The sequence below is a fragment of the Streptopelia decaocto genome (assembly GCF_964273445.1).
Source record: "Streptopelia decaocto genome assembly, chromosome: Z".
Taxonomy (NCBI): Eukaryota; Metazoa; Chordata; class Aves; order Columbiformes; family Columbidae; genus Streptopelia; species Streptopelia decaocto.
This window is the reverse complement of record NC_138657.1, coordinates 59,431,924-59,457,569: the sequence shown is the minus strand read 5'-3', so window position 1 is coordinate 59,457,569 and position 25,646 is coordinate 59,431,924. Positions and strand designations below refer to the sequence as shown.

At 43.6% G+C, this 25,646-nt stretch overlaps 1 protein-coding gene across 1 annotated transcript in view; it reads right to left on the bottom strand.

The window, feature by feature from the left end:
• Positions 1–20,040: 20,040 nt before the first annotated feature.
• Positions 20,041–25,646, bottom strand: part of OXCT1 (3-oxoacid CoA-transferase 1) — an 87,746-nt gene continuing 82,140 nt past the window's right edge. Inside the window, exon 17 of the mRNA XM_082074785.1 lies at positions 20,041–23,814. Within this exon, the coding sequence (XP_081930911.1) occupies positions 23,779–23,814 (36 nt within the window). The 3' untranslated portion in view covers positions 20,041–23,778. The remainder of the gene's footprint in view (positions 23,815–25,646) is intronic.

Here is a 25,646-nt window from a genome sequence, read left to right as displayed (position 1 = left end):
CCTACGCTCTTCAGGTATCCAGGAACTGTTTTGTATGTAGATAGATATATGCATTTGTATAGAAGATGCTTCAGTAAATGCTAGAGGAAACTGCTTCCATGTGCATAGAGGAATAAAAAATGGTTTTGCCCTGCAGTCTGATAAAACTTGTGAAAACTGTAGGATATGCTTTCTCTTCCTCCTCTGTGGTTCATTTTTCCCAAACCATTACATTCTTCTCTAAGAGCAAAAACATGCTTATAGTATGCTGTAGCTGTTTGGTAGCAAACCACATGGTTTACATCCTAGATGTGGCCTTATGGGTATTTGGTCCTGCCCTGATGCACCCCAGGGGAGTTAGAAGAGCAGACACATTCTGCAGCACCTGGCAGAAGCTGGAGGTGAGCAAAAGGTAACAGGTGACAGCTGGTATGTCTTCAGAAGGTGCTGATGTACCTGAATAACATGAGCACCTAAGGCATCTCCACAGAGCTGTCTCATTTATTACCTGCCCCACTGCCTGCCCAGGCTGCCCACCACCCAGACAGGGAGATGGCGACGAGAAAAAAAAGCCTTATGCACCCATGGACACCATCTGCACTCATCTGTATTGCAAGTGCTTTTCCCATGGATCAGGATAATTGAAGCCCAGTCATTCCTAGCTTTTCAGAAAGCTGGTTTGCAAAATATTATGTTAACGCAGTTCCTTTGTTTTGTAGTAGCCAGTAGCTGATCTACAGAAGAGATGCAGAGGGACTAAGGAAGAGGTGCCCTTCCAGTGGGGCTGTTGGATACATCGTTGGTGCCAGCCACAACTGGGGACACAGTTTTGCTCTGAATACGTGATGGAGAGTTTTACTGCATGGCATTGAGCAGCATTCAAGGCAAACTATGGGGACGCAGCATCCGTCGTCCTGGCATCAACTGACTCTTTTGTTACAACTTCAAAAGACTCGGAAATTAAAACAACCTCATTGTTACTTTGTTACATGGCTGAAGTAGGTAGGGACAGCCTTAATTAGGGTAGATAATGCCACAAGAATAAAATCCTGACATAACATAATGTCTCTCGGTGGTACATAAATGTCAAGACATTCATGGAAGACAAGTGTTGCAGCCAAACTAATACCTGTATTTTCATTATACCAAGTGATGGATGAAGATGCAAATGTCACCATATGTCTGAACGGTGCTGTGCAGATGAGTGGAGGTGGCTGGCTTGCAGCATACTGCCCAAGCTGCTGCTCACCCTGCTGCTGGGGAGGGACCACTCAGCTCCTTCTGTGCCAGAGCTGCCTAGGAGGCCATGCCAGGACCAGGCTTTGGTCATGGATGTTGTGGGGTCTATTCCTGCACCTCTTCCCTTGCTGGATTAATCCTGGCTCCACCTCATGTGGTATCTGCCTTGCACACAAAGCATGTATGTATAAGCAAGAGAAAAACACAGCCTCTTGGAGGAGGAGATGGGGAGAGAGGGACAGTGAGGACCCTTTTCCATAAGCCATTCACACAGGGAGGATTTGGGCTCCAAGACACATAGATGGTGCAAGTAATTAACAGTAACATCATATAATCTGGACACAGGACTTCAGTTTGAAGATAATATGACTTTAAATAAAATTAGCCCTTATGTTCCATTCAAATCATACACTAATTTCAGAGACATTTTCAGAAGTCTCCAACATTACAGGCAGCAAAGGTAATACATAAAAATGCAAATGGCAGGTGAACAATGAGCTAAGAAATGAAGAACAGGAATAGTTTTCTAACAGTGGGTAACTCCATACTTTCTTTTGCCCCATTTTTACTGTCAGCTTTGAATTATATTCTGCATTTCAGGATTTTGGAACATGGCCTCTGATTTCACCGGCACATGTAGCTCCAACCACTGAACACTGTATGACCCCCACGTCCTCAGCACAGTCCCATGCAGTCTCCCAGCACCTTCACACAATGGGAGCAGCCCAGAGTCTGCTGGATACAGCACATGAACACAAACACGTGTGAAGGGGTTCACATGGACCATTTTCTGTTTGGCTGAGGTTGATTATCCTCCTCTTCCCACCTGCTAAACAAGAGCCCAATAGGAGTACAAAGGGCCAATCAAGATCTTGTGATTTTATACAGCTGCTGAATCACTGAGAAAATATCCTGGAGAAGGAAAAAAAGGTATCTGCCTTTTCTTCAGCCACAGAGGGATTCACTTGAGAGGTGCTACAATAGAGGAATACCCTCCTGATGATACCAAGAAAAATTTTGAGATATAACTTAAAATAAACAGACTACAACACCATATTATTCAAAGCAAATTCCTGTGAAAAGCAGAATTTTCATGAGCAGCCAGCTTAGGCAATAAATGAATGATTGAAAACATCAGCTGATGGTTTACTTCTAAGAAATGACAGATTAGACCAGAAAACACTGTAATTTAGATATGTTAAAACAGACTCTAGAACAAATAAATCAAACATTTTCTTTCTACACATTAGTGACATTCATTCCTTCAGCAAAAGATTTTTCCATCATTGCCCCACACTGCAGGGAAACTGCAATATATAAATCTGTTTTCAAAGTAGGTGATTTAAAGGCAGTATTAAAGCAAGACAGAGCCAAATAGTTAAATTTCTTTTCTCTAAAGGACCAGAGGCCAATCTTCCTCACTGCCAACATTTTAGTGTTTAATGCATTTATATTCTAAAGATTTTTCTTCTTTTTAAATTAGATAAACCTTTAGATACAGTAGTCTGATTTTTGAAGCTAATGCTGCTCCAGTAGTCAAGCCATTTTTGCCCCTCTCCCCTGTCTCTGTAGGTGTCCTGCAGCAAACTCACTCCTGCAGCACCTGCACACGAACTTGCCTGCGAGCTGTGGGTGCAAGAGAGAAAAGCGATTAATGAAATGGTCTCAATGCAGCCTGTGTGCCAAGGCACCCACCCAGCCAGATGGGAATACAGGTCCAGTTTCGCCGACTTCTAAGATCCCGAGTTTATCTGCAAACAGCTCTGTGCCACCCACAGCAGAAATGGGTTTCTCAAGCTGAACATAGCCCATCAAAGAGAAGGCCAGGCCACATTTTGGGGACACAGCCATCACTCCCTCAGGAGCACAGGAGGTTGTGGGAAACCAGTAAAGTACCTACAGAGTGAGCAGAGCCTGAAAGGAGCACTAGGAAGCAAAGGGATTTTGGTGGGGTTTGGGTTGTGGGTTTTTTTGTTTGTTTGTTTGCTTGCTTTTAAAACCCCTCTTATTTCTACTGTGTCTCACTTTGAGATTTTCCTTCGATTTTCAGAGTTTGTTGTGCAAGATCTGGGGTTCAAAGCCTTTTGGTGTCCTTGGCAGTCATGGCAAGGGAAAGGTGCTGTGGCTGCCCTCGGAGCTGCTGCTGGCTGGAGGCCAGAGGGAAAGGGAGACCGATCCACAGATCATTTTATTTTCACTCAAAAGCAATATGAAGGAGCTTAAGAAATAGGAAGAATATCAAAGCTTCTAAAAGGGCATCAGTTGTAACATCACAGACTGGGTGAGGTGGGAGGCACTTCTAGTGATCATCTTGTCCAACTCCCCTCCTCAAGCAGGTCTCCCAGAACAGGTGGCTTAGAGCAGCATCCGGTGAGGTTTTGAACCTCTCTAGGGACGGAGACTGCACACTCTCTCTGGGGTGCCAAAGGCATTAGGCATGACCTGATAGGCATGATATCCCCGTGGCAAGTATTTCAGTTTCAGCTTTTATAACATGTGGCAACATAAAAAACAGCTGCTCTCTATGCTCATGCTTAGCACTGCTATAAAAGTCAGTTTCCACCAACTTTATATGGGTCCAGTAAAATTTATTTCCCACTAAATTAAGGCAAGAATCATAGAATCATTTTGTTGGAAAAGATCTTTGGGATCATCAAGTCCAACCATGACAGACATGGATGAAAGAACACAAAGAATATGAAGTGTCTGCTGCTGTGTGCAATCCATAATTCTTCTTGCATCAAAATACTTCCAGCAGCAGCTGACCCATCTCTGCCAGGACCTGGGAGCAGCAGGGCAGGCTGCCCTTTGCATGTGCATGCCCGAGCATGTCACTGTGACCAACTGAGATCCGACAAGCAGGTTTATTAGAACAAGCAGACCACACACACCACGTCTTTTCCTCAGGCTTGCCTTTTCCAAATATTAATGCCTCTGTTATTCAGTGAATTAGCTTACAATGAGACTTGAACACCAGCAAACACTCTACATGGTACCAACCAGGGAGGACTAGCTGTCCCCCACTGCACGGTGCCTTTCCATCCTGAGGACAAGCAGGGACACTTCAGCCCTGTCCCATCCCATTACACCTGCTGGCAATGTGCTGGCCTGCCCAGTAAATCTGCTCTGCAGTGGACCAAAGCCTTCCCTGCAGCACCAGTCATCCCTGGGGCCATACGGAGCAGCCCCAGGGGGAACTGCTGCTGAGATTTTGTGGTTTATTGTAGAACCACTCCCCCCAACACTGGGAAAAGTGTTTAATGCTCTTCCCAGCAGGTGCCTGTTGCTGTGCCACATCCCCACCAGTTCAGCCCAGCCCTCGTGAGCATCTGCATGGACAGAGTGGTCTGGGACTTTTGCAGCCTGTATGTCAGTGTAGAGCCTAGGTATGACCCTGGCACTGAGCTAACACCTGGTAAAGGCAAGACCTTCGGTCCATGAGTTTAGAACAGTCTTTGCTTCCCTTTTCTTTGGCTTTTTCACTTGCAAGGGAAGGGATAGTTGGAGGAAGCACAGCAGCAGCCAACTCATCCATCTTCCTACTGCTCTCCCCAGGGTCATTCCAGCACTACATTCCAGCCATTCCAGCCACATCAGCACTACTGCACCTGATCAGTGTCATCACTACCCTTATATTATCTAATGCAGCTAGTCTGCTTAGAATCCCCTTTGGTGTTAATTTAATTCACTAATAATGCTGTCTAAACCTCTCAAGCTTGCCCATGGGCACCTCTAGGTGAATACCAGGGCAGAGCACAACCCTCTCAGTGTTTCACTGCTCACCCACACATCTTTGCTCACACCTAATAGATGTGCAGGAGTGTGTGACTCCTGATTTAGAGAATTAAACTTGATGAGTTTTAGGTTTAGGTTGAAAGCAGGATCTTTCTTCTGCCTGACATGGAGGACAGCTGCGTCCTGTGAGGCCTGTGTGTTAAACATCAGTTTCCCTGATGCAGCTTCTGCTCTGCTGTTTTCACTTGCAGAACAGCCCCTTCCAGGGACTGAGGTGCAGAAGCTGCTGGGGAGCAGTGACATTTGGGCCAGTTTACCTTCCTCTTCACAGGTGCAGGCAGAGCACCTCCACCAGATCCCAGCATGCTTCAAACTCCAGCTTGTGCCTTAAATTTTGCTGTGGTTTTATTTGTCCCCTGGTCCTTCAGGGATCTTTTAATTTGTTTTTTTTACAAGGTTTGGGAAAAGCAAAGAAACAAAAGGGACAGAAAGGACTAATACCCTTGCCTTCAAATCTGGACAAGGCAGTACCTAAGCCTCAAGTATTTCATGGACCTGTCCTGACTCCTGGTTCACTGAGAAGCTCTATGGCATCCCTTTGGACTTGTTAAAATAACAGGAGCATCTGCCCGGTCCCTCCTGCTCTAACACATCCAGCAATTACAGACTGGCATCCAGACCTGGGTTTGAGTTCCTCTAGGATCCAAAAATCATGGTTTCAGCTTTCACATTTGCAAAAGCAGTGCCACAATATTCTCTCACTGTGTAATAACTGACCTTGTGGATGGGGTAGCCCATATTTCTGTGAAGATTTTTTTTTTCTTACTGCATGCAGATATTAAACAACGGAGCTTAAGCTTGCTTCTCCTAGGAAAATTTCTGAATACACGAATGTAGTGAAAGAAAAATAAGTCTTCTGACTGCTGACTTTTAAAAGCCAAAAAAAAACAAGTACCAGGAACCACAAGTTACTGCAGAGGGAAATGAAGAGGCAGGATTTAAAGAAGAGGAACTGAAAATGCAACACCTGGTCTTGTTCTTAATTGTGTAGTGCATGGCTGGAGTAAATAAAAGGAAATTTGTCTTGGAACACATGGCAGTGAAGGGAGCCAGGTGAGTTCATCAGGGCCATATGCTGGGGCTGAGTCTCCCTTAGCAAATACTCAGTGGGAAGCAGCCAGTTACCTTCACCAGGTGTCTGAGAGGTTGTACCCATGGGGGCAGGATTAGTGCCCACCTCATAGAATCCTAGAGTCAGAGAATGTCCTGAGTTGGAAGGGACCCACAAGGATCATCAAATCCAACTCCTGTCTCTGCACAGGACAACCCCACAGTTCACACCATGTGCCTGAGGGTGTTGTCCAGTCTCTTCTTGAACACTGTCAGGCTTGGGGCTGTGACACCTCCCTGGGGAGCCTGTTCCAGTGCTCCACCACCCTCTCGGGGAAGAACCTTTTCCTAATGTCCAACCTAAACCTCCCCTGGCACATCTTTCTGCCATTCCCTCAGGTTCTGTCATTGGTCACTAAAGAGAAGAGATAAGCACCTGCTCCTCCTCCTCCCCTTGTGAGGAAGCTGTAGACATGATGAGATCTCCCCTCAGTCTCCTCCTGGCTGAACAAACCCAGTGACTTTAGCCACTCCTCATACGGCTTCTCCTCCAAACCCTTCACCAATTTTGTAGCCCTCTTCTGGACACTCTCCAGTACCTTACCTGTGGGGTGTTTCCTGGTGTACATCACCAGGATGAGAGCAGATGCCTGGTGTGGTTAGGAAAACCCTGAAAAAGGTGAACAGTGAAGTGATGACATTTGCAATGACCCCCGTTGGTCACAGCTGTGAAGATCACAAGGACCGCCAAGGGACTGGCCAAACTCTGCCAGCTGGGGAGACACCTGTGCCTGGAACCCGCAGCTGCCCCTGCGGCAGCCACACAGGAGGGAGATGTTCTGGACTGCCGTGAGATGATCAGCTTAAACCTTTGTGGTGTCTGCAAAAGAGATTACATCTCCTTAAATAACATTTGTGTACAAACTGTCCTGCTTTAGATGACACACCAGGCACCGTCTATGTTTAGGGAGGCTCTGGGCAGGTTATGGCATGTTTCTAGACATGGAAATTTTGTGTATGTGGGAAGTGGCAATATTTTAACAAAAATCAGTTTAAAAAAACAACTTAATTTACTGCAAAAACCCAGCAGGGGTGCCCTGATGCAGCTGAATTTATTCAGCTGAAATTGACTCCTTACCAAACCAAGCAAGAGGTGTTACAGGTTTGATGCAAAAGTTATGGAAGAAACTGGAGTTCAGGCAATGAGATGTTGTCAACTCCTTTGGGTGTTCAAAAACTATCCATGGTGTTTAAACCTGATTTCAGAGTGCTCATGTGGGACCTCAAACCTTGGGACACATCACTTTAGAAAATTATATCCTGAAAGGGATGCACATTTGCAGAGGGTGCAGGCAAATCATCGGCATCTCGGGAAGGTGAGGGGCAGAGAGGAACCCAGGCAGTTTGTCTGTCTGACTGCCCCAGCACACCACCCAGCATAGGCTGTCTGCACAAAACTAAGCTGTGCTTTTCAGTGTCAAAACTTCAACTACTGAACCATTACTCTAAAAAAGCCAAAAGGCTGAAGTTTTGTTAATGTGGAAAAGAAAAATTTTAAAAGGATTTCTTCCCCTGCCCTTTGGGACTTGATGAAAATCTCCCCAGCACTGAGCAAGGATAACTGCGGCATCTTTTTCTCAAGTGCCAGCAACTATTTGCCACCTGCCTTTGCACTCCAGTTTGCCCATGGAGGAAGCATGCAGGAGGACACCAGGAATTTGGCTGGGGAGAAGCTTTTCAAAGAATACCTAGACATTGCTTATTTTACTTTGCAAATACACAGAAAATAAATGTTTCAGTCACACTGAGAAGGAACTTTTTTGTTGTTTTTTTACTCTTAAGTGGCTTTTCATGCTGAAGTGTTTTATTTTGTATTGCATCTTATTAAAAATAGAAAATCTATTACATTGAAACAAAAAGTTCTAAATGGTTGATTTGAAATTACCTGCTTTTTATCTCATTTTGTAAAAGTAACTAATGCTTTGGGCTTTCCTTTCACATTTCTATGAAAACAAGCAGCAACATTTTGGAGCTTTCCCAGGAAAAGGAATATTGAATTTCAACCAGATCTTGTTAAAAATCTCAATTGTTATATTCACAGGCATATAAATAGCAGTTTTTTGTGTATCTTTACAAACAAAGATTTTTATTACATTTTTCCTGGAATTAACAAAGATTTGTAAGATAGAGGAAGGGGCTGGGGAAGAGTCTAATTTGTTGCTTCTTAATAGTACAGATGTAAAACGTTATCTGCTTCCCTATTTACAGCTAATAGCAAGATAACATACCCGAGAGAGAAATCATAGGCTCTTTAAAGTGCTTGTTAGCTCAAACACACAGCACCCCACAGCATTCAGCAAATAACAAAGGCTTTCAAAGGCATTGTTAAGTTTATTGTTAGAGACAGAAGATGATGTGAATGGACACAGGACTATAATATAATTTCATGAAAGGCCACTGAGAGAAAAAAATTGAAACTGGCACCTTTGTGGCACGACCACTGAAGCAAACAGGGGTGAAGCCCTGAGGAGGGTGATGGAGGAAGGTCCTGGACCAGCTGCTCTGAAGCTGGCGGGAGGGTGCTTAACTGCTCCAGTGACCCTCACTAAAAGGGAATAACTGGTCTGAAATGTCATTCGTTTGCCTTCAGTACTTGTTCCCAGACTTTCACCAGGGCTGTATTTTCCCTGAAGAGCATCTCTTTGTTGCTGAAGCATGTGCTAGAGATGCACAAGACCTAGGGCACAGGGCAGAGGAGCTCCAGGCACAGCTGAGGCGAGTCGGTGCCTGAAACCAGGCAAAGCAGCTTCGGCAGGGCTGAAGGCTTTTGGCTTTGATATAAGGGAAAAAAAGATGTTTTTTTTTTCCATTTCCTGCTGAGAGCAGTCTCAATTTGCCAGAATAGAGCACTTCTCTCCTGTGTTATCTTGCTGTAGAGCAGAACCACAGACCCCTTCTCTGCAAGAAACCCTCCTTGCTGATAATTCAGGAGCATGCTCCTCTGTTTCATGCAGCACTTCCCTCTGGTACTGCAATACTCCACACAGCAAGATATGCCCCAAGAAATAGGCATGAAATACCCTCATCTTGTACCAGGGTTACTTTGTGAGCAGCCTGCAAAGTTGTCTTAAACAATGCTACGCTGTAAGTCCCTTTTGCCATGAACAGCAGAGAAATAAGCCTGTTGTATGGACACGGGTGAAGGCTGCACTGTCCCTCATGACTGCCTTTCTTGGAGTGGGTTCATTGTCATCAAAAGAATGGTTGTGTTGGAGAAAACTGTTATTGTGCTAGACTTACCACCTCTGAGAGAGTCACTGTATAATTTATTACAAAAAGACTGTTTAGTAGGGGAAGTATACGGAGGGTCAAACCTACTTTACACTCATTAAGAGTTGAAGTGGAGGTTAAGTGAGAAGATGAACTTTTAATGATCCTGTTGGTTGGAAGGTAAAAAAACCCCACCAACCTTTCTGGTAGCAGAAAACTGCCACCAGTGGCCAAAATTTTACTTTAAAGCAAGTTTCACAAGACATGAGCATGGGCAATGAACAAACTTCTCCTGGTCTTGAGATTATGTGAACCACTCCTCCAAAATTTCACCTGAATTTTAAAATGAGCTCATTCTGCTGGATATTCTTACATTGTCCTTTGTTTTCTATTGTAGTGAGATCATCTAGGCACTATTCCAGAGCCTGATTAAGAGCCGAAGTCCTAACTGAGCATACACAGAGCATCCTTACCCCAAGACCTTTCCCCCCAGCAGGTCCCTGCCTGCAGGCTCAGCTGCCCCAAGGGCTCACATCAGTACCCCCAGCCCTGCGTCACACAGATTCCCCATTTTGTAACAAGAAATAATTACTTTCACCTGCCCCAAAATTATCTGGGAGATGCAATCCATATCTCCACTATTGAAACCAGGTCTTGCCCTGACAGAACCTCACATCCTCTCTCAGCTCTAGCATTTTACAAAATACTGATTGGCGAACTTTATGCTCTTTGTTTACCTGAGAAAGTCTGAGACCCTGGAAGCCAAACATTTGCCTGCAGCCTTACCATTCCCTCATTTTAAATGGCTGCAAGTGCAAATCACAGGATTCCCAGGCTCTATGGCTGATAATATGATCACAGAATAGAATCGTAGAATCATAGAATAGTTTGGGTTGAAAAGGACCTTGTCCTATCACAGCAAACCCTGCTAAAATGTCTGCCCCATCTTTCCTATAGGCTCCTTTAAGTACTGAAAGGCTTCTCTTCTCCAGGCTGAACAACCCCAGCTCTCTCAGCCTGTCCTCACAGCAGAGCTGTTCCAGCCCTCTGATCATTTCTGTGGCTCCTCTGGCCCCTCTCCAACAGGTCCGTGTCTTTCCTGTGCTGAGGGCTCCAGAGCTGGACACAGGACTCCAGGTGGGGTCTCACCAGGGCGGAGCAGAGGGGCAGAATCACCTCCCTCGACCTGCTGGCCACACTGCTTTTGATGCAGCCCAAGATACCATTGGCCTTCTGGGCTGCCAGCACACATTGCCAGCTCGTGTCCAATGTTTCATCCACCAGCGCCCCCAAGTCCTTCTCAGCAGGGCTGCTCTCAATCCCTTCATCCCCCAGCCTGTACTGATATGAGGGGTTGCCCCAACTCAGGTGCAGGACCTTGCACTTGGCCTAGTTGAACCTGAGTTTTGCATCAGCTCACTTCTCAAGCTTGGCCAGATCCCTCTGGATGACATCACAGTATCACAGTATCACAGTATGTTTGGGATTGGAAGGGATTGGAAGGGACCTCTAGTCCAATCCCCCTGATGGAGCTGGAACGCCTAGGTGAGGTCGCACAGGAACATGTCCAGGCAGGTTTTGAATGTCTCCAGAGAAGGAGACTCCACAACCCCCCTGGGCAGCCTGTTCCAGTGTCTGTCACCCTTACTGAGAAGAAGTTTCTTCTCAAATTTAAGTGGAACCTCTTGTGTTCCAGCTTGATCCCATTACCCCTTGTCTTATCATTGTTTGCCACCGAGAAGAGCCTGGCTCCATCCTCGTGGCACTCACCCTTTATATATTTATAAACATTAATAAGGTCACCCCTCAGTCTCCTCTTCTCCAAACTAAAGAGACCCAGCTCCCTCAGCCTTTCTTCATAAGGGAGGTGCTCCACTCCCTTAATCATCTTGGTTGCCTTATGCTGGACCCTCTCCAGCAGTTCCCTGTCCTTCTTGAACTGAGGGGCCCAGAACTGGATACAATATTCCAGATGGGGTCTCACCAGGGCGGAGTAGAGGGGAAGGAGGACCTCTCTCGATCTACTAACCACCCCCCTTCTAATACACCCCAGGATGCCATTGGCCTTCCTGGCCACAAGGACACAGTGCTGGCTCATGGTCATCCTGTTGTCCACCAGGACCCCCAGGTCCCTTTCTCCTACACTGCTCTCTAATATGTAATTTCCCAACCTATACTGGAACCTGGGGTTGTTCCTGCCCAGATGCAGGACTCTACACTTTCCCTTGTTAAATTTCATTAGGTTATTCCCCGCCCAACTCTCCAGCCTGTCCAGGTCCCGCTGGATGGCAGCACAGCCTTCTGGCGTGTCAGCCACTCCTCCCAGCTTAGTGTCATCAGCAAACTTGCTGATAGTACACTCTATTCCCTCGTCTAAATCATTAATGAATATATTGAATAATACTGGCCCCAGTACTGACTGCTGAGGCACTGCACTAGATACTGGCCTCCAACTAGACTCTGCACCATTGACTACCACTCTCTGGCTTCTCTCCTTAAGCCAGTTTGCAACCCACCTCACTACTCTATTGTCTAGACCACACCTCCTCAACTTAGCTGTGAGGATGCTGTGGGAGACTGTGTCAAAGGCTTTACTGAAGTCAAGGTAGACCACATCCACCGCTCTGCCATCATCCATCCACCTTGTTACATTCTCATAAAAGGCTATGAGGTTGGTCAAGCATGACTTACCCTTGGTAAAGCCATGCTGACTGCCCCTAATAACCCTCTTATCCTTGATATGCCTTGAGATGGCACCAAGGACAAGCTGTTCCATTACTTTGCCAGGGACAGAGGTGAGGCTGACCGGTCTATAATTACCCGGGTCCTCCTTCTTGCCCTTTTTGAAGACTGGAGTGACATTTGCTTTCCTCCAGTCCTCGGGCACCTCTCCCGTTTCCCAAGACTTGGCAAAGATGATGGAGAGCGGTCCAGCAATGACTTCAGCCAGCTCCCTCAGCACCCGTGGATGCATCCCATCAGGACCCATGGATTTATGGATGTCCAGACTATTTAATTGCTCCCTAACCCAGTCCTCATCAACTAAAGCAAACTCCTCCACTGACCTGGCTTCATCCGGGGTCTCAGGGATACAGGGCTCCCCAGGACAGCCTCCAGCAGAGTAGACAGAGACAAAGAAGGTATTCAGTAATTCTGCCTTCTCTGTATCTTCTGCCACCAGTGCACCCACCCCATTCATCAGTGGGCCTACATTGCCTCTGGTATTAGTTTTATCTGCTATGTATTTGAAAAAGTTCTTTTTGCTGTCCTTGACCCCTCCCGCCAGCTGTAATTCTAAGGAGGCCTTGGCTATCCCAGCTGCCTTCCTACATCCTCTAACAGCAGCCTTATATTCTTCCCAAGTGGCCAGCCCCTGCTTCCATGACCTGTAAACTCTCCTCTTCTGCTTGAGCATACCCAGCAGATCCCTATTCAACCACACAGGCCTCCTGGCTCCCTTCCTTGACTTCCTACGTGTGGGGATGCTCTGATCCTGAGCGTGGAAGAAGCAATCTCTGAATGCAATCCAGCTATCTTGGGCCCCTTTTCCTTCAAGCAGTCTTGCCCATGGGATTTCCCCCAGCAATTGCTTGAAAAGGCCAAAGTTAGTCCTGCTGAAGTCCAGGGTTGCAATTCTACTTGCTATTCTGTTCCTGCCACACGAGATGCTGAACTCCACCATCTCGTGGTCACTGCAACCCAGGCAGCCCTCAACCTTTACTGCTTCGACCAGACATCTCATCCCTCAGGTGTGTCAATTGCACCACTCAGCTTGGTGTCATCTGCAAACTTGCTGAGGGTGCACTTGATCCCAATGTCTATGTCACTGATAAAGATATTAAACACTACTGGTTCCCTTTCCCAGGACTGGTAGCAAGACAGTGACTTGGCCAAAGAGATTTTAGATTTCCCTTAAACAGCAGCATTTCTAGCCTCATTCCACTTAGTATCATTCTAACATGTTTGACCACCATCCTCTCCCCCTTTATCTTACACTTATACAGACGCAACCCTGCTGAGGATGCTGAGACTATCCTGTTAGTATCTGTGGATAGTAACTTTCCCCACACAGGGCAAATGGTGAAAAACAAATATTGTACATGTACATGGCTGAGAGGGAAGAAAAACTGCAGGGGAACAGTGTGGGAGAGCTAACTCTGCTCGTGCTTTCTGGAGATGGCTCTCAGATGCAGAGATTTTTTTGCTTACTGGGATTAGCAAATATCTCTGCAATCTTACTTTGAACCACTTGAACAGAAATAAGAGCCCTCTGCTTTGAATAATATCTCTGCCACAGCTCTGTTTCATGGTTAAGACCTCCACTGGTTTGCAATACCTTAAAAAACAGTAATGGCAATAAAACCAGCAGAAAGGTGCTGGAGGGAGTGGGTTGGCTCCCTCCCACCAAGAGCCTCACAGACGGGGCAGTGACAAAACCTCATCCCCGTGTCCACCACTGAACCACACTCTGAACAGGAATTAATGCTCATTCTAGACTGCCAGTTTAATTTACCTAGGAGGACATAGCAGCTTTCCTTCTCTGCGGTCCTGGGCTCTCGTGGCAGAAACCAGCTAAGAATTGACCTTGCCTTCTTCTGTCATTTCATGACGTTTGGGTATTACCCCTCTGTGAGCAAGGATGTGCCAAGTGCACCATTTCCAGCAATTTTTGCACCTCCCCAACACTCACCAGGGGAATCGCACAGTGGCACCAACTCCTCTTCCTGCTGTAACACCAGTAACCAGCACATTCACCAGCAGAGAAAATGGTGCTGGTTTATTCAGGAAACCAAGCTATATTTTTTGCATTTTCCTCCTTAATGGTTCAACGTAACTAGTAAGACTCAGATATATTAATTTTCACTATTGAGAGCTTCACCTGCAACTAAGTGTGGTGGAATTAGAGTTTGTTTACTCTTATCTGGCCCCCAGTAATTATGCAGATGAATGCCTGCTGCTGCGTTTGATTTGCTCAAGCCCTCTGAAACTGTGAAGCACCCTGAAAATGTATGAAGTTTTGACTGCCAAATGGCAAGAAAGTCATGGGAAAGCCCCCCTCCTCCACCTGCACTCTTTCTTTATTAGATTTTTTACAAAAATCTAAAATTAAATATAGCTGTTAGATTATATTATTATTAGATTATTTATGGATTTTAGTGCAAACCCATTCCAATACTTGAAAGCCACAGGCTTAAAACACTTACTGTGACTCAATGGCGAGAGACCTCACCTAGGAGCAGTAATACTGGGATTCTCAGGCTATAATCACTATATTAATATATCTTTAGTATTTAATGCTTAACTAACTAAAACTCTGCTGGGCAGCCTCCATCCCCTTAATATGTCTGCCCTATCTATGCATAGGAGTGTCTCATACAGAGAACTGGTCTGCCTTCGAGGCAAAACCATCAACTAGTGCCAAAATGTGCCACGTTAGAAAAACAGTTCTGTGTACGAAAGCCTTCAGAGGTGCCCCATCCAAGCCAGGGTTCAGCACTCAGCATCTCAGGGAAAAGACACAAAATCTCGGCAAAACAGACTGAAGCGCCGCCCCTTTTCACGCAGATCTGCACAGAGTTGATCAGATTTTGTGGTGGGATTAACAGCACAGGGTAAGTGTTGCACAAGCAGTGGCATTGCATAGCACCTCCCAACCCTGCCATCCGCTGTCACTTGCTCTGTCATGAGGAGGGCTGTCACTTCTCTCCTGCACAGGCTGCAGACAAACACAGTGGCCGCAGGCAGGTCCTGCCTGCCCACACTCTGCTGGAGCCAGAAAAGCCCTTTCAGGTCAGGATGCCTGTCATCTGTGTTCCTCCAGCCTTCGCCTCTAAACCCCATGCTCCTGGAGGTCCCCAGGCAAATGCTTAAATCTATTTAGATTTGAAGACATGCTTAAACTAAACATGTGCTTATAGAGGTCACCCAAAAGAGGATCCCATCTGAGTCAGTAGCCAGGCGCAGTGACCTCCGGGGGCGGGCTGGCTGCGCCAGGACCCGTGGTGCCATGATGCGACACGTGGGGCTGCCTGCCCATCTGCTGCACCCAGATTACATTCACTGTTCCCTGGTCCCTCTACCCGTTTCAGCTCCACCATGGAAATAATCTGCCTGGCAATTAAAATCCATGCAGAAACAAGCTCTCAGGTTGATACATTCCCAGAGGGATTGTTTTGCAAAGGGTCAAACTGCTGGTTATGTAGAGGCATACAACGGTGGTGATTTGGATAATTAATTACTAGCTCTGACCTCTCCCACTTTTGAAGTGAAACTGTCAGTAGTACTCATCATTTCTCAGTTTCTCTATGACAATATAGATTACCTGTAGGTTTTTGTTCTTGTTAACATATGGAGTTTTTTTTCAGATCAGATGGGTTTTGCAACTCCACAGCCAAACTGGTCTGTCACGTTTTCTTTGTAACTATTGACCCGCTGTCATATCAAGAATTACTTTCCTGCGTGACTGAGGGCAAGTACTTTGGAAAATATAAATGGAGTTTTGCAAGGCTGTGGTTTATTTTATATTGATCTGCAGCCTCTTCTCCTCACTGCAGCAGTTAACATGTCCTAAAAATGCTGAATTGCTCTTAATGAGAACACAGATATGCTGTTGCTGAGTAATTTCACCATCCTTCAGTTTTATAGCTAGTAGATTTATGCAGCTGGCTTATTTTGTCTGTGGGTTTTTTTGTTGTTGGTTTGTTGTTTGTTTATCCCTGGTTCTGCTGCACGGGAGAGAGAAATCTTTTTGTGCCATTTCAGTCCCAGATCTCAGGCCTGCCTTTTGCTCCAAACAAGTCCTGAGCCATTCTCAGCCAAGGCAGACGGATGTGGTGGTACAGCCCTGTCCCTCGCTGCTGTAAGTACAGCCCATACAATGAGCATCGAGGATCAGAGGAGAGCTGTGTCCAAGCCTGACGTCTTCCTCCTCCCCCTGGCAGGAATTGCAGCCAGGAGTATGGCCAGGGCTCGGGCTAAGCCACCCACTGGCTGTTCACAGAATCATAGAACTTTTAGGTTGGAAAAGACCTTTTAGATCAAGTCCCACCATAAATCTAACACTGCCAAGTCCCACTAAACCAAGTCCCTAAGCGCCACATCTACATGTCTTTTGAATACGTCCAGGGATGGCGACTCAACCACTTCTCTGGGCAGCCTGTTCCAGTGCTTGACAACCCTCTCAGTGAATAAGTTTTTTTCTAATATTCAATCTAAACCTCCCCTGATGCAGCTTGAGGCTATTTCCTCTCATACTATTGTTTGTTACTTGCAAAAAGAGACTGACACCCACCTCGCTACAACCTCCTAAGATGCATCCACTTCACAGGAGAGCATTATTTTAATTTTTCAAACACAAGCATCCATGTAATCTACAAGGGGAAAAGAGATGAAAACCAGGGGGAACATACCATGCATATATATACATATATGTGTGTATATATATATCTTTCTTTTTTTTTTTTTTTTTTCACGGCAGGAGGTGCATGAGTAGCAGTGCATTAGAAACAGGCCAGCAACCCAGACATGCTGAGGCTCAGTGGTAGCTCTGTAACACCGTTCCCCAGCACCCTCTCTGCCCACACCATCCATCGCTGCCACGTTTTGGCTGAGAGCAACCAGAGGGACCAGTGCCCCTGCAAACACCCAGCCAAGCACAGCACACACCAGGTCTGCTCTCTGGTCTCCGCTCCCTGCTGCCCTGGACACATGGACACGAGCTTCTGCCTTCTTGCCTTCACCCAAGAATGAGCAGAAAGACTACTGAAATTTGAGCAGTCTTCCTTGGGGAAAGGGAGCTACTCCTTTAGGATTAGAAGGGTGCCAGAAGGAGGAAAGCACAGGCAATCGGTTTTATTGGAGCAAATGCAAGGTGGAACTAGACAGAAATGACTGACAAGCCAAAGTGCCTGATTGTATCTTTGAAGTATGTATTTCCAAGGATATTTATTGGACAACATGTCTGCTCTAGCCGTGCACAGCTCACTTTATTCTTGGACAGTTCTGGCAGAAAGTGTTAATTGCTTATACAGCCAGATTTTCCAGTGGGGAGAAGGAAGCACTATTTTGCAGGATATGGGCATAAAATCCAACTTACAGTCTTTAATCATAGAATCATAGAATGATTTTGGTTGGAAAGGACCTTAAAGATCATCTAGTCTAACCCTGCGCTATGGGCAGGGACACCTTCAACTAGATCAGGTTGCTCAATGGCCCATCGAACCTGGCCTTTCTCACTGCCTGAAGAGACAAGACTTAATTTATCCTAGAATTAATATACACATTCTGTGGGTGGTGCCAATGTTCTTCTGTGGCTTGCCTTTATTGGGGCCGAGGGGGCAGGTAACACATAGCTTTGTTTTCCACATTGTTTTTGCTCAGTTTATGCAAACTAATTCTCCTCTCGGCTGAAGTTTTTGTGGTTCTTCTAAGATGTTTTCCTTGCATTTAAAAAAGTCTTCATGTCCCTTTTCTACTTAGGTATGATGTACTCTTCAGCTGACAGAATAAAAGGTAATATTTAGGAATTTATCTGATAAATAAAATTGAGAGAGGTGCCTACGGGAGAATTTGATTAATTTAGGCAATCTAATCTTAAAAGGTGAAATCTCCCTCTGTACTGTGCTGAGGTGACAGTTCTGTAGGTGTCTCCCTGTTCTCTTCTGAGCTTTACCAGAAACATCTGGCTTAATACATGTGGGTGCCCGCACACAGGGGAGCCAGAAAGGAGGGGAAGTGAGTTGCTTACACAGTTTTAAGTCTGTGCTAATAAATCAAAACCCATTCTCCAAAGCATAATTCAGGCCTTGCCACCACTGGGTGAATGACTTAGGTGCTAGATGACCATCTCCTGCTCCTTCTTGACTTCTCTGTTCACAGCCCATTAGCCCTGGCAATCCTTTCTGCAAAGCAAGCCATTTTCCCCCAAAGCAACAGTACTACCCAGCTCACCCCACAGTGTGATGGGTCTGGTGCTTTCCTGGGACTGGTGAGATGTACTTTTGATTTTCTTGAGCAGAGTTAGGAACCGAACCATCACACTATTCTTGCTGAGCTGATACAGGGAAAGAAGCATTACAGCCTTTTTTTTTTTTTTTTCAAAGAAGCTGTAGCAATGCCACTCCTGTATTGAAAAAATGCACAACCCTACACACTTGAGGAGACCCTTCAGCAGATGGGCAGAGGGCACCAGCTTGTGAATCTCATACAGGCACAGGTTTATGAACAAACGTGATGATTCGCTTTGCACTGAGGGCAGCACTTCTCACCCTGTGCAACAGCAGCAGTGGCAATGCCCAAAAGCTTTGCAGCAGCTGCAGTCTCAGCATCCGTCACTGCTTCACAGAAACAGAACAGTCTTTTCTCTGGATTGAATGCTCAGAGGACAGCTTCAAATAAAAATTCCAGTCATAAGTGCTACTGCTCCCACAAATAAGTAAAGTTCTTGTTTTTGCAGCCATTACAGTAATAAATACAATAGATATAAGCACCATGGAAGGCAGATGGAGAACTCTTTGGCAGGAATTTCTTCCATACTCTCACTTCTCCTAAATATGTACATGTATGTGAACAAGGCACAGCAAGTTCCTGCAACACAAATGCAATAGCTTCTTCTACCTTTGCTCAAGATGTGATGTTATGTAAATACATTCAGGAAAGTAATTCCTTCCCCCCTACGAGATGTCCCCTGAAGATGTTGCATTAAAAACTGCCACAGACACTGTGGTGTAGGTATTTTCAGAGCTAAGACCATGTTTTGTAGTGGCAGATGGATCCAGGTAGAAGGGGGGCTCAGAGTAATGCAGCACATCAAAGAAATGATAGTATATAGTAAAACAGGCAAAAGAAGATACACAAGATACTGCTCAAGATACTTGTGTAACCATCTGGTTTCTTTTAACTCTTGTGAGAGGTAAACTTTTCCTTCTACATTCATACGAGTGAACTTTAGAGCTGCAAGACTGGCATATTATCTCCATGGTTTTGGCACTTACCTTATACCCCCGCCTCCACAGGAGTGACAGGCTATTGGATTTTGACCATGCATATGAATTACTGAAAAGTTCCGTTTCAGAGCAAATCATCAAGGTTTTCTTCTAAGCCTAAACATATTTCTTCACATTTATCAACCTGCTTTCCTATCATACTGACGACAAAATGATACTGTGGCATATTTACTTATGACCTCATGACATGTAGGGAAGGATGACCCAACTATCCACAGAAAAGTACTTTCATCACTTTGCAATCATCTACATTATCATTCACAAGGTGGTTAATGGAATTTGTCTTCATGTGTCATCTAGTACTATTTTCAGAGTGCAGCCAACACACTAACATAAATGATTAACATCTCAAATGCTATCATTTCTACAGCAGTTTTAAATAAAAGGTAAAAAACCACTTATCTAAGGACTACATATGTAGTCAATTATTTGACTGATTGAAAGAGAATTCATCACGAAAATGAATGTGATAATTATGTTTGAGATTGACCCAACCGAGACATCAGTGAGAAGAGAGAACACAGAGAATCCAGCTGTTAACTGAGTTTTAAGCTTCATTATTTCTGTTTATCAAATCCCTCTGCCTTCACAAAGACCTTGAGATTTCTGCACGTGCTGAAGTGTGACATGTTGGTATGAACATGAACAAATCTTGTACTGCTCCTAATGTCAGAACGCTATGAAAAATGGTAATAGATGAATCTTAGGATTTTTGATCTTGATTTTATTGATTGTTCTCCAAATACACAGAAAGACTTTGAAGTTTAGTTTGCAAAGCTTACAGTACAAATACATTTTCTATAGCATTTCATTATTTTGCTTTTTCAGGGATAAAATTCAATGAAATTTAAAGTGAAATAAGTCTAATGTGAAAATACAGTAGAATCATCATCTTCTTCAGGACAAAGATTATCAACTGTCCCTTTCTTGTGAAGTGCTGTTGAGCACTGATCTCAGTGATGTCCCAATAAACCATGAACCATGGAAGAGGAATGAGAAGCTCTCATCCCTGTAACACTGATCACCACAACTATTGCTCAGAGTGTATCTTACCTATGAACCACACTTGCATCCACAAAGAGGGAAATATGTCGGAGTGCTTTAACTTCTAATCCTACTTTACAAATGAATTAAAAAAGTGGAGTCACAGCTTGCTGCAATTAGCTTGTGCGGATACACGACGTTTTCATAACAATACCAACATTCTACCACAATATATTATCCCCAAGATATAAAAAATTCAAGTGTGACACACACGTATTTGCACCGCTGTTGTATGCGGAGAGAGCCTGTTCTCCTTTATCCCCAGTTTTCAGCACCATATTGACTTCTGCTCTCTTACATTAACACTGATACAAATAAGTGAAGACACAGAACTCAAATATCCAGCATGTCTGACAGTCCTCAAGTACGCTTCCACACTATTGATCACTTGTGATCTCCAAGCTAAAGAGAAAAAATAACCCATTGCAGAGACCTTGGCTGGTTATTCCTCACAACTTTTCCTTTTCCAGGAACAGGAAAAAAGGCAGAGAGCACCGATGACAGTTTTCAAGGCAGTAAATGGAGGACTGGAGATGCTGAAACTCAGGAGTTCTTGGCTCCTAATTCTTCACTTCAGAAACCAAGGTGCTGAATGTTATTTCAGATGTTATCAGGTCATTAGTCTTTTTACAGCCATCTATTAATGACAACAATTGGTTCTGTGCGTATGTCAGCAAAGCATAGTTCTATGGCAGAAACAACATACACCTGATGCTGCCCTCAGACTACTTTATATATGTCAATAAATGTTCCCCATAATGAACTAATCAATCCTACTACTAATGTAGCATGGGTAATTGCAACAGATCAACATTTCATTTATAGATTTCTTTAAGATTTCTCCAGCTATTTACTCTTTTTTTTTCCTCTGGATGATTCAATAGTAACTCTCTACCCCTGTACAATAGCTTTTAGAGTCCTCCTTACAAACAGAGTCCATTCTGGGTACTCTGTATGAGAGCTTTGAGTGATGATGAACAAGATGCCTTCAGGGATCACACCATCCCCTCAGAGAAGCTCTTCACCCATCCTTGGTCCTGAAGGCAAAGACAGGCAACTTTTGCTATGTACAAGCAGAAAGAGGGTCAGAATTGCCACCAAAGTGTCTTTATGGATTGGGAAAGATGCCTCTATCCAAAACCAAACCTGTTGCATACCGAGCTAAAATGGAGTCACTTTTTTGTTATACAGAGCCTTTTAATCTGCAAAACCTCTGTGAGCAGAACTTCAGTCCACCTGCACAGCAATAAAAATTGACAAACTTATCTAAGAAAGTTACTTGTTTGGAATGACTGAATAACATAGGGAATACATCTAAACAGAGAAAACAGGTGAAAATTAAGCTAGGTAAAAACTAACTTGTGCTAATCCTGGGTTAAGATCTTTTGGAGCCCTTCGATCAATGCAGTTTCACGTCTTGCATGCAAATTACCTGTCAACTAAATCACTTGTATATGTTTAATCACCAAATTAGCACTAGTCTTTGTACTTGGGCTCAGCATCAGGTCTTGCCTACACATATCAGTTGTGCAGTGGTCTACCACCCATTAGCACCCATACAATTTAGTATTATGGGAGTACTTTTGCACTAGCCGAAAGGTGCTTACAAAGGCATTTTGTGTATTCCTTTGTGGGAATAAAGGCTAATTTATTCTGGTATTGACAAGAGATTATCAAATAATTATTTAGAGCAAGTGCAACGAAAATAAAATAATCTCTCTAATTAAAGTAGTTTTACTGCTATAAAACCCAAAACCCATGTGTGGATCAAGACAACTTTTAAAACTGTCCCATGAATGAGAAGCTTTTTTTTTTTTTTAGAAAGCAAAAATGCAATGCAAAGACTAGTACAGGAATGAAATATTTCAGGATTTTCCTGTCTGGTTCCCCAGAAATTTGCTACATTCCTTCCACAACACATACTGACTATGGTGAATACCTCATCCATTTAGTATTGGAACGCCTTTCTATACCATATCCCCACACTGCTTATCATGTGTATGATAGGCATATACATATTTATTTGTGCATCTACATTTTACATATTTTTCAGTCACTTAATCTACTCTAGTCCTCATGTCAAATATTATGCCAGGAATTATTTTAAGTGTTTTACATACTCCTATTTATATGAATGACAGAAACCACTACACTTGGAGAGAACACTCTATTTTAATGTGGATTTCCAGTCAATTCATGCTTTGTATAATAAAGATGTGATGATTTGAGATGTGAGATCCAATGCTGCATATTACCTATTTGCCAAAATAACAGTCAGTTTGTAATTAATATCTGGGAAAGGAAGATCTTTATCAAATAGAATCAGTATAAGAGAATTATTTTCATTTTGATTCTTTCGTGGTGTTCATTCTGGTTATAATGAGTTTGGGTTCCAAACTCGTTACTTTTGCCAATGCCTTGATCAGCAAGTGGTGCAAACTTAAAGTTTTTACCCTAAATAACTGTATCCCCTTCAGAAGAATCTTCCAAGTGCCCACAACATTCTATTCCCATGCTTCTCTATGTAATGCTGGAAGGACAGATCTTACTCCAGAAACAATCTTTATTTGCCTTTGAATGGGGGCTGGAGAGTAGGATTATATCTGGAGAGTAAGAGTGGTTCATGCGGGCAGCTGTGCAGCTATCAGTTTTCTGCATGGGGAACAGAGACTTCTTAACATTCCCCCTTCATACTAGCCCCATCCTAGTTTGTATGATTCAAATGGAAGTGGTCAGAGTTGGACTTTGGGAGATGTAGGCTTCTCATTGCCAACAGACATACATTGTGGAAACATACATTCAGGGCTAAGGGCCCAGTTATTTCCACTGATATGAACAGTTTTGTCACAGAGTCATTAAAAGGTTCAGGAACAGGGAAGTCTATATTCCTAATGTCTCTCTAAAGCTGCATACATTTGCTATAGACCACTCAGAAAAGAAAGCCCTCACCTTTACAGGAGAATGGACATGCTAAGTGCTGTCGTTCCAGAGCAATGGAGTGATTCGTAAGGTTAATGACATCAGGAAAAGCAGAGGCCATCATACATTTTGCATGGTCATCTTCTGAATCTGTGTGAAATATGTAGTATTTGGCGGAGAGACTACAAGGCATTTTTTTGACAACGTTCATTAACATTTTAGTATAATGTTATGCAAAACTTAGGGAATAAATTCAGCTTTCCATTAAAATTGGTAATGTTATGAAAGTAAAATACAATTTAGGCTGATAGTCACAGCCTGAGTTTAACTATCTGGAAACAACTCACAAAGCCCTTTAAAAAAAAAATAAAAAAAAGAGAGAGAGAAGTAAAATTGCAAAACAGTCATCAATTTCTCTTCACTGAGCTTCCACTTGGAAAGGAGCCTTCTGGCGTTAAGCTGAGTCTGTATTTCACATTTAAATCTGCCTCATTGGTGTCAGTTTTGGCGAAACCTAGCAAAAAGGAGGGAAAAAACACAACTGTTGGCATACAGATACACCAGTACAACCCACCATTCACTTCCATCTCTATCAACTATGTGCCACTGAAGACTAGAGACACTGTATTTATTTAAACTGATATTTTTGTAGTATTTCAGAGATAAACACTCCCACAACTAAATTTTCTGATGCAGGAATACAAGTTACATGTGGTGCTAGTATTCAGCCTCTAAATTTGATTTATTTTGAGTTGGGTTATTGATTTAAGAATGCAAGCAGATTGAACTTGGACAGCTGAAACTGTTTTGCCCCTGATAACTGCGTGGTTTTCTCAGATGGCTTCTGATGCCATAAGAAGGGAAAGCCTAACTCAGGTGAAGCAGCTCCTCAATTAAACAGTGTATAGAATAGTGCATAAACAAATCTCAAAAATAGGCCATCCTTAATTAATGCACTGGTCCAGAAATGGTCATATCTGGTGTACAGTGGGGCTGCGCCTGCCATGAACAGAAATAGGAGACAGAGTTGCAGGCAGGCAGCAGCTTCAGCCATCACCTTCTAATCCACCTGCATTGACACATCAATACATGGAATGATGTAGAGGCAACAAAACAGATTATATTCAATACATGATCAAATCACTGCAGTATTAAAACAAGCCTGCCAAGGAATCTTAAATTTATGATTTCCCTTCTTCGCTCAATTAGCCAAGTTCATTCTGCTTTTCTTCCCACCCACCAAGAGATATGATGCTGCCTGTGAATGCTGGGTCTGTTCGGAAGTAGTCAACTGAGTATTGGAACATGCGTATTAGCAGGGGATATACAAATAAATGCATAGGTATATCACACACATACTGCACCTATGGGATATGTAAACATTTGATTTGACAATTTGTTTGATGATGATGATGATGTAATTCAATAATTCTAATTTAACTTTTTTTTTTTTTAATTTGCCATCTTCCATTCACATTCTTTTCATTTGTTTGATGATTATATAGTTCAATACTTTTAATTTTAACATGCTTTAATTGCTTTTTTCCATTCACATTAATTTTTGTGTGAGGACACTTAGGTATTCTATTGTTTTAACTCCATATCCTTGTAAAAATCAATTAGTGGTATTTTAAAGTATCCAGAAGACCAAAAATACACAAAAGTAAGCCTGAACAGGAAAGTAGATGAGAAAATAAGGTGTAAATGGGAACAATACAGAGAAGATGTCGAAGAGTAGCAATGGTTAACATTTGGTTGAAGCCTGACTGCAGCAAATATCCTGAGGAAAAGTTCTCCACAGAAGATCGAAGCTTCTTTCAATATCTCCTGTTCCCAGTCCTACTTAAATAGTTACCCCAGGATGAAGATCAAAAATAACTCCTGTGATCTTACTTGTTCAGGAGGAAAAACAGTTCTACAAATAATCTGGCTCCTTGTTGATTAATGTGTCCCACCACATACTGCATTTCTTCTACCTCCTTATGACATTTTTTTCATTTAACAGTACTGAACAAGCTAACTCATGAAAGAACGATACATAGTGCTTTTCCAAGCACTAAAGCCTCTTTCTTACAGGGCTGCATTCTCTGTACCAGTTAGATATCTACATTATCCTTCCTCCAGCCCCTATATATATGATCATTTATAAACTTATGAGAATAGCCACCGAGGAAAGCTTAGTTCATGAAGAATGTGTTTACTGTATCAAATGTTAATGAAATGTTTTCAGTGGATGGAAACTGTTCATTGATTTTTCAAAGTTGTGTGTGAACTATGATAGTAAATAGATGTAATAGGTACTTGTGTGGAGGAGCTACAGGAAAAACTCCCTGAGTGCACCAGCAT